At 37.8% G+C, this 9,951-nt stretch overlaps 1 protein-coding gene across 1 annotated transcript; it reads left to right on the forward strand.

The window, feature by feature from the left end:
- The first annotated feature begins 4,622 nt into the window (after positions 1-4,622).
- On the forward strand, positions 4,623-5,657 carry LOC139713407 (somatostatin receptor type 3-like). The gene has a single exon (XM_071625141.1). The coding sequence runs from the start codon at positions 4,623-4,625 to the stop codon at positions 5,655-5,657; it is 1,035 nt and encodes a 344-aa protein (XP_071481242.1).
- The last annotated feature ends 4,294 nt before the right edge of the window (positions 5,658-9,951 follow it).

Genomic DNA, 9,951 nt, shown 5'->3' on the forward strand with positions numbered 1-9,951 from the left:
CTAAAGCTCACAAAGGATTTAGAAGAAACTTGTTGCTATTTCTATCTACATGTATGTTTCTACTTTCTTTGTTACGAAGCATATACCACAGCATGGGACGAAACGTTAAAGAAAACCCGCAGTGCAGGATTAACATTACCACGGAGTAAGAGTTAAAGGGATGATGATATTGATTGGGGTGAGGATTCAGCCTTTTAACTTTTTGCAAGATGCTTAAAATGATTTGTTAAAAATGTTGAAGAATATATAGTTCTAAGAGAAATCCAAAGTTAATTTGATGAAAATCAGTTATGGAATGGCTGAGATATCCAAAAACAAAGTAAAACCAAGCGATCCTAATAAAAGGTGGGTCTAACCTTTTATTAGGAATGTTTTGTTTTTGGATATACAGTCAAACCTGTCTATAGCGGCCACCCAAGGGATACGGAAAAAGGTGGCCGTTATAGACAGGTGGCCGCTATAGACAGGTAATCCATCTTTGTGTGCATTGCCTACATGTACATGTATCATTGTTGTATATACATGTACATTTATGTGTGTACCTATGCACACGTGTGTATCATGCATAGAACAATGCCGGTGTTTATGAAATTGTTGCACAGTACACTAGATGTATGTGCACAGTCATGAATTAGTGCATTATTGTGAATGAATAAGTGATGAATGCAACGGTGGCGATCACTAAATGTTGCCCAAAAATGACTGGCACGTCTAAAAAGCAGAAAAACACCCTGAATTATCAGCTCGGCTACGGTTCCATCGGGTTTTTGGCCGCTATAGACAGGTTAAAATCTACCGCGGGAAACAAAATTTGTGGCCGCTGGCCGCGTTAGACAGGTGGCCGCTATACACAGGGTCTTTAACATGGCTTTTCTCTCGGGGGGATTTTTCAGTGGCCGCTATAGACAGGTGGCCGCTATAGAGAGGTGGCCGCTAAGGCAGGTTTGACTGTATCTCAGTAATTCCAAAGCCAACCTTCATAAAAAGATTAGAATTCCTCCATGCTCTTTAATATTTCATAAAAGGTTTGTCATTATCTTTTAAAAAAAAATCATCATAAAAAAAAACGTTGGAAACCTGTAGCCCCATATCTACCAAACTCTACCATCCCATTAAGAATATGGGAGAACTGTTTCATACCCAGAGGCCGTTATCCAAGTCAAGCGAATTGCTTATTTCTAACGGTCTCCTCCTCCTGTATTATTTCAGATTACGATGAAAATGTAGACCTACATGTACAATACACATAAGCATCTATTTTCTTTGAGTATTTTTGTTTATATTTTGATGTGAAAATGGTTGATTTTGTCATAATGATGCATCTGTTGAATAGCTGGTTACAGCTCGTCATTCCGAATGTTCGTTATTCCGAAGGCTCTTCATTCAGAAGATTCGTTATTCCGAAGGTTCGTAATTCCGAATTTCATTTTGGGATTAACAAATCTTCGGAATAGCGAACCTTCGGAATGTCGCCACAAATGTTCGGATTGACGAACCCTTTTTCATCTTTTAATTAACGGACCTCTGTTATAGGAAATTTGTGTGTTTCAGATTAACGAACCCTCAGAATAACGAACAAAAAACAGAACAAACTGAGACTGAAAAAACTTAATCACCTTTGGTACAGTGCATGTCATGGTAACAGAAATATTCGCTATCATAAATCATACATGCAATGTTTATTGATCTGTTAGCGTGAGAGTATGATTGCATGATCGACCGGCTATCTATAGCTACACATGAATTTATTGTGGAAGAGATTGATATCATACACTGATTGTCACGCAAAGTGAATATCTGTCTCCAGTCAAGTTTCACATGGCTGTTGGCGCAGTGCATTCGCAACTTTCATAGGGAGTTGTTGTGGATACTGCTGCTGCAGTTTTTGTTCCTGTTCTTCTTGAATTTTCTAATATCCTTGTCATTTTTTATAGAATGATTTTGACGGAAATTCAGCGATCGGCAAATAAAAAAAGAACAACGGAAGAAACAGAGAAACTAACCTTACTTAATCGGACCATCTCCCTGATAGGACGGAAATAAAGATATCCGCGCGAAAATGTCCACTCTGTGCGTTTATACGGTATGTAGGCATATCTTGATGTATCTGCAAACCATGTTGGCTTTCAGATTTTGTATAAAATGATTATGATGCTTTGGTGCGTTAAATGCTCGCAAAAATACTTCTTTGTATAGTTTCTACAGTTTTAACTGATTTATCAAACACGACACCAACACACACAGAAACACACACAAATTTGCGTCTCTTGTTTTTAGAGATCATCTTTTGATCATGCGACGTTCATGTGCTTGGCATGCAAGGAGGTATATACATTGCGTTTTGTACTGCCCTTCTCTAATATCCTACTGTTTTATCGGATTAGATGACGGGTTTTTTTTTTCTGAGAAAATCAATCAATTTAGCATCATATTTTCAGCCTCTGAAGCAATTCAAGTGATTGTATAGTTCCTAGTGTAATATTGACGCAAGTGATCAATGGTCTAGGTCAGCTTGTGTGTGTGCAAATTACTTCAACAATCTTTTACAGCGTCAAGAGAACGTCTCCTTCCGCATAATAAGAGGAGTAGTTTCTTGAGATGGGGGAGGGGTGGGGATCCCCCTCCCCATTTCCGGTAGCGAGGGAAGTTCCGAACTCTTCACATTCACTTTTCGCAAAAAAAACAAAACAAACAAACGAACTAATTAAGGCCCTTTAATTACGATAATAAAGATAGCAGCTGCCTTTATCGTTTGCTATCATCACAATTTTTCCTGTTAATGTACCCATTATAACAATATTGCATGCCTATATAAGTATATTTGGCTTTGCAAATCTTTTCCATATTTTGATCATGGTAATCCTGACTGATGTTTATCATAAGTGTGCAAAATGATGAGTCTTGTAACAATGGAAAAGATTATATTTTACACTGCCACTCTGCTAATTCGTCCATGCAGTATAGCTGCAAGATTAATTGGTCTATTTTGACTAAGTTGGTAGAAATTTCAAGTATTTTTGTATACGTATATACTAGGTGTTTAAAAAAACATTCCCCGCTTTTGATATTCAATAGTTCGAAAACTAGATAACACTGTCATTATTGATTGATATAAATAATAGCTGAAAGTGAATAAGTTTCATTAAATCCATAATTGATTTTAAAGTAGGTTTCAGATTTTGGTCAGATTTTAACCCTCAGTATACGAAACTTGAACTTTACACAGGAACCAATGATGTGTATGTTAGCATGTGCTTACAATGATCATGAACAATGGACATGAATACTATCTTTTCAGAGCTCTGCTGACTATACGCTTTTGGTTTCTTGCTCAAAGGCACATTAACGCTTTATCAATAATTCATGATGGATCGCTCTGGACACTGCTAGTCTGAATTCATGACAAAGAGTAAAATGAATGCAAATGAAGAAAAAGGTACGCATATGCTTCCATGTGCTTGCATACATAGTAACATTGCATTTCATTCCAGCTATCATTTTCATTTTTTTTACATTATCACTAAATTTGGGTTATAATCACGCATAAAATCCATTAAAATGATATCTCTGTGAAATGACTTTACACAGTTAATGACAGAGGATGAATAAAGACTAGCAGTGATAGGGGAATTCCTCATGAATGAATAATAAACCCTGGCCATTGTCCAAAACCATTGTCTGGGTGTTAACCACACACTCCCATACATATCAATATATTGACCCCTGTGCCGCGTTATAGTTTTGTGTAGAGGGTTGAAAACAGAGAAAAATCTGAACCCTTACTTAAAAATTAATCTTGAAATGCATGAAACTGATTTATGCTTTCATGTTTAAGTTACCTTCAACAAAATTGTACACTATTTAGCTATTGCCCACATTAATGTCAGTGTTGTCATTCTTTGTTATCATTCAACTATGAAGGATCAAAAGGTGGAAATGTTTTTGTAACACCTAGTGTGGTAGACGTTGAAGTACTCCAAATTTATGTTAGATTTCACTTTTTATTTGACATTGTACTTTGATAATGCCCCCCCCCCCCCCGCGGCCCACGTGAGATGAGCCGCTCCTCACTTCTCCTCCTCCTTCCTCTTCCGCCTCTCTCCTAACACCGCTCACCCCCCCCCCCTCACCCCCTCCCTTTCTGGCCAAAAAAAATCCACGCTACTTCCTTCCTCAAACAATCCTACACCGTCATCATTCGTCGCTCCGGTAGAATATCAATCGACGGCTTGGCACGACTACTACCTCTTAAATTATGTTTTGCTTTCGCATCAACTTAGAATAGAATGAGATATAGCATCCCCTTTCGCGCTCTATGTATACTTGTGATGTTACTTTCAGATCGACTAACATTCTTACTGAATGCCATGGTGTATTGTGGCAAAGATTATTGTTAGCTTGTGACTCTTGGACCTCATTCATGCCAGCGGTCTCCAAATTGCGTACATTGTTTGGACACTGTTCAGTTGTTGGAGGGAACGTTTCAAACGCGAAGTGACTGTCGAACCGCTAAGAAGTTAATGTGCCCCATGGATGATGGTGTCTGTTATGTGACACACATTCATCTCTGATGTGATTGATGGCATAGAATCTTAAGAGTTGGAATCTTGGAAGCTATAGAAATGGAAAACTGCAGCAATATTACGAGAAACGGTTATTGGATCCTCAAAGAGGATACGACGTTCGACATTTATAGCTACATCAGCTGCGTCATCATTCTTGTGGCGATAGTAGGAAACACGTTTGTCATCGTGATTCAAAATCGACTTGGAGGAGCTCGCGTTGGAGGAGCGACGGCGAATCGCCTCATCATCGGCCTAGCCTTGGCCGATCTCTTAACCGCCTGCTTCCAGATACCAATCCCAGAATTTGTCAACGTACCGAACACAGCTGCCGGTCAGTTCTACTGTCGCATCATCGAGTCCGATGCGTTGGCCTGGGTGTGCTTCATAGCGTCCGTCTACACGCTAACCACCATCTCAATCGAGCGGTATGCAGCAATAGTTCACCCTTTTACGTATCGTATCTGGGTGCATCGCAATCTTGCAAAGTACGCTTTCATTCTGATTTGGCTTGCATCATTTATTGTCAATCTCTACATCATCATCTTCCGCACCATCGATGAATGCGGCGAATGCGACTCCGTCTACCCTTACCAGTCATCTCGGCCAATAAATGGGATCTTCCTCTTTTTGCTGGAGTACCTCGGCCCTCTCTTAGTGATGCTGTACACCATCAGCCGAAGCATCGTCAGCCTACGTTCGGCTAGGCTTGGGGACGACACAAAAATAGTGACGTCAAAAAATAATCATTCGAGAATGCAGCAAGCCATACACCGACGCTTAACGGCCACGTTCACCGTCGTCTTCGTCGCTTTCGTGGTCGTCTGGACTCCTGATCAGATCGCTTTCCTCCTTCATAACTTGGGTCGCCTCCACGATGACTTTCGTCAGAGCTTAGCGTACATGTTCTTGGTGAAGCTCGCCTTCCTCAACTCCAGCGCTGTGAATCCGATCATCTACTCCTTCTGCCTTCCGAGATTTCGGCAGGAGCTCAAACGTCTTCTGCTCTGCCGGGGGAGGCAATATCGTTATCAAAGCGACACCCCGGAAGAGACACCGAGTTCTGTCAGTAAAAGTGTAACGTCGACTCAGTAGGCCCATAGGCATGTCACCTGATGAAAGTGTGTTGCAGCTTGTGTAAAATGACAAGGACCTTAAAGGGAAAATGATACTCACAACTATCCGTTTTTCAAGCAGATGCGGACAACTTGATTTATGCCTCAAGTGAGAGTTTCATGACACTTTCCCCTCCTCAAAACAAAGCCACGAGCTAACGTCACTCACAGACAAGTCTTGTCAATACTTCAAGCATGATAAGGTTTGGTCAAATGGTAATAACTGAGCTATTGTTTGGTATGGGCCCATCTTTACAATATTCTAACGACAAAGCCCTGGACTTTCTGTAGCATTTTATGTTATGAAAATACTCTGCAATACTCGAGGAAGTACACTATTCCTCGCGATTAACGCAGAGATATTGCAGCTGACATCGACTGTGTCGGTCGAAAATCAATGACCTTCATGGCGTAGCTTCTCCGTATTGATAAACATGCGTATGTCAAGAGAGTGCCAATTTTCTTAATTTTCTGCACCTATTCCAATGTTTATTACTCTCTGTCGTCTCTTTGAGGGTCTATGGCTTTACAATCGAATGGAGGGAAATATGTCGTGCGTATATTAGTAATCTTTGAATGAAATGCAAAGCAGTAGATATGACGCCCGAAGAAACAAGACTTTTGTCAACAATTGTCAAGGCTTCTGTGATATACTGAGTATGCTCAATTTGTCTTTCATATCGTAATCAGTTGTCAGGATGTACATGGGAGTGTCACAAAAGTATTTATGTAAGGACAGGTAAGGTTTATGTTAATATCAAATGTTGGCATTTTGAATCAAATCACAATAGCGCTGAGTATATTTTTATCACCATAGGATACAGTAGGCCTATCTAACCTTCATGAAACAGAATATCGTATTACGATATCATAGACGAGACTATAAACAAACGACATCAGCTGTTTCGATAGAAGTGAGTTAGTAATTCATCAAGAGTAATGAGTTTATTTTCACTTTTAGTACACTACTTATGTATTACTGTTGATTGTCTAGAAGTGTGTGCTTGTTTAATATGAATAATGGTTCCTTGTGGGCGTTCTCTTTCTCTTTACCAGAGACATAAAAATGTCATTGCAATCTGATATTTTATACGATATCATCACAACCTTTTTAAGTAGGCCTACAACGTTATCATGGTTTTTGAGTAAGAAAAGCTAATTTTCTAGTTCACATTATTAGACATTGCTGCGGACAGTGTAATGATAATAATGATAATCATCATTATCTAAGAAACATACCGTGTATTACAAAATGTTTCAAGAATTTTGCATAACATCGAATTGAATTATGAAAAATCGAATAGCCTACCATATTATAACATCGATTGAACCTGAAATAACAAAATAAACAAACATGTAAATCAATCGCAAGTTCAAATTATTCATGAATCATAATAGTTTAGACATCGTTCTTCAAATAGGTGCGTATAGATTTTTTTTTAAACGTCAATCATGGCGTTAAACATTAGCAAAGCATGCAGTGGGGTGGTTTTTCCCCCGCATGAAAATTTTGACGACTGTCCTGTAATTCTTTAGCAAAGTTTTAAGCGTTAATTTCCATACACTAGTCTGCATTGATTGTTAAGAATGTGCTTAAATGCGTCTGCATGTAGTTTGATATTTTCCAAGAACATAACCAGTGTAAATATCATTCATAGCTGCATCGTGTGTTTAGTATACATGTGCAATGGTATATAGCACACGTGTAATATCGTGTGCTACATGCGTAGCCATATAGTTCTACGATTGATTACGATCGACGTGATCGATCCGATGAGTTGAGAACCTAGGTTGTATGCACATTTGAGGGATAGGGCAAATATACCAGTATACATGTAATATGAGTGAATACAACAGTTTGGGGTAAGGACTAAGATATTGTATTTTAGCATACGCTGACTGTAAATGAATAATTCAGGTCAAAATTATCATACACTGTGATTCATAGTGGGTGTAATGTTAAAAATGGAATGACTTGACAAGGAATTTCTCGTGGTGTATTCCTCGATGAACTTTCACATTGAAGCACACACGCGCACACACACGCACACACGCACACACATACACACGAGTAACAACCTCACCATTATCGTCACTGTTAGCGTTGACTGTCAATAAAATGTCATTTAGTGACATGATGTGAAATATTATAACACGGCTTGCATGGTCTGAAGATTGAATTACTGTTGGTATGAGTGATGGTTACAAACGCGCAGTCAACAGGCTTCATTTTTGTTCCTTTGCCTGTGCTGTATCATCTTACGCTGTCGTGTGAGCGGTCTTATTTGCTTTCTTTTCACTTCGATGCAACGTAATCAAAGCTGTAATTTTACAATTATACTGTCATGATGTAGTTCTGATGGAATACCAATGAATAAAGGAGCGATACTCAACCGACTCCAGGCAACGATTATTAGAAAAATGCTGACCGAATGCGTTTGAATATTGTTCATTACAATACAAAGACTAACGACCGGCAGAGATAAACAACAGTGATGAAGTATTGCTGGATGCAATGACCACTAATTATTATTTTAGCTCTTTTAAGTGGCATCATGCCCAACAACTTCCAAGTTCTTGTTGAACCAATCAAATGCAGAAGGTACAATTTTGTGGTATGATGATACGCCATCTCGCTTTTCCATAGTTGTGTCCGTATAGCTTTTGAGCTCATAGTCTGCGAGAGGTTTCACTTTCGACATGTTCGAAATAATCATCTTGACAAAGACTGCCAATAAAATGACGGGTACCAATTCACTAATCAAAGGGGGAATTGTAATGGGACTTACATAAAACGAGGGAGCTTGTTTTGATTGCAGTATTTCAAAAATCAATGTATTCAAGGTTAACAAAATCAGACAAAAAGACAATCAAGTAATGACGGCGAAACAAAAATCAGATTAAGTACTACAAGAAGCGCAATATGCATTATATGCTGTTCAAGTTATAACACTTCCTTCCAGTCAACAATTAAATGCGCCTGTCAATGCAAATAAACTCTGGTAATTCATTATAGCACTCTTAAATTAGAGGTAGTATAGTTTAAAACATAACATCACAAGTCAAGACTAGCAATAGGGACGTGCATTTGGGAATAAGCATGATAGGTATAGAATAAAAAAAGTAACAAAGTATAAAGTGTAAATGATATATATGTATCCATGAGATCTGTGAAAGATATGCTAGTGACTTCTAAATGGACTCTTTCGATTAATCAGCCATTACGTTGCCCTAAAGACGGAGAAAAAAAATGTTGTCAGATCAATCACATCTATGAGAATGACGGAAAATATAAACCGATACTAACATGTCTAAAAGTTTTGAATCCCCCTTATTGTTTGATTTAAGAGCTTAAAGGTACTGCTTACCATTGGGAGCAGTGATTTAAAAAAAAAGTTCGAGTTGTCACATTTGATGCATGTGGGTAGGTAAGTGGTATCACAAAACCTACATATAAAGCCTAAAATATAAAGATACATCACTATTTCTCCTACTAAATCACAACTGTGCACAGTTTAGTCTGGAAACAATTGCATTATAACTATTGTTCATATTTTGAATATTTAACAATATTAAACATTGATTATACTGATTATCTTTTTACAGCGGTTGTTGCTATCCCTAACTCACATTTTGAACTTCTTGAAGCACTAAAGCTAAATTGTTTTTTTTTTTTGATCATCTGCAAAATATGATAAACAATGCCTTTCATTGATATGGTTCCAAATCAGAACTTCTCCAATAGCTTCCGTTATGATCGGCCTCCGTAATGTACAGACACACAGACACAGACACAGACACAGACACATGTGTATATATATATATGATATATATATATGTAAAATACAATGTATGTATATATATATATATATATATATATATATATATATATATATATATGACAGTATAAGTAGTATTCCAAGGAAAACGTAGCTTCTTCTTCCTTTTTCCTTTATTTTGTGTTTGAGCTTTCGGCCGTGTCGACCTTCATCAGTACCTATACAAACAAACAAAATGATGCTTATTATAGATTGTGATGCTTTGTTTTCGTATAGTTTTGAGTTATAATTTAACAAACTTGTATTACAAACATCAGCAATATAATGAGTGGATAAAGTTGTGTTTATCAATGTTTAATGTTAAAGGATGAGGTCAAGGTTAAATTTTAAGAATTTTATCATTGCAGCCATATTCATGTAATGACCAAAGTTTTTTGTTTGTTTGTTTGCTTGTTTGAAACTCAGTGTATATGTTATATCAATCATTAGACAAAG

The sequence above is a fragment of the Diadema antillarum genome, unplaced genomic scaffold (genome assembly GCF_040938485.1).
Source record: "Diadema antillarum isolate AM-2024a unplaced genomic scaffold, OU_Dant_1.0 seq00001957_RagTag, whole genome shotgun sequence".
Taxonomy (NCBI): domain Eukaryota; kingdom Metazoa; phylum Echinodermata; class Echinoidea; order Diadematoida; family Diadematidae; genus Diadema; species Diadema antillarum.

Bases quoted from the DNA above. Each gene is read 5' to 3' on its own strand.
- LOC139713407 (XM_071625141.1), top strand. From the start codon at position 4,623: ATGGAAAACTGCAGCAATATTACGAGAAACGGTTATTGGATCCTCAAA.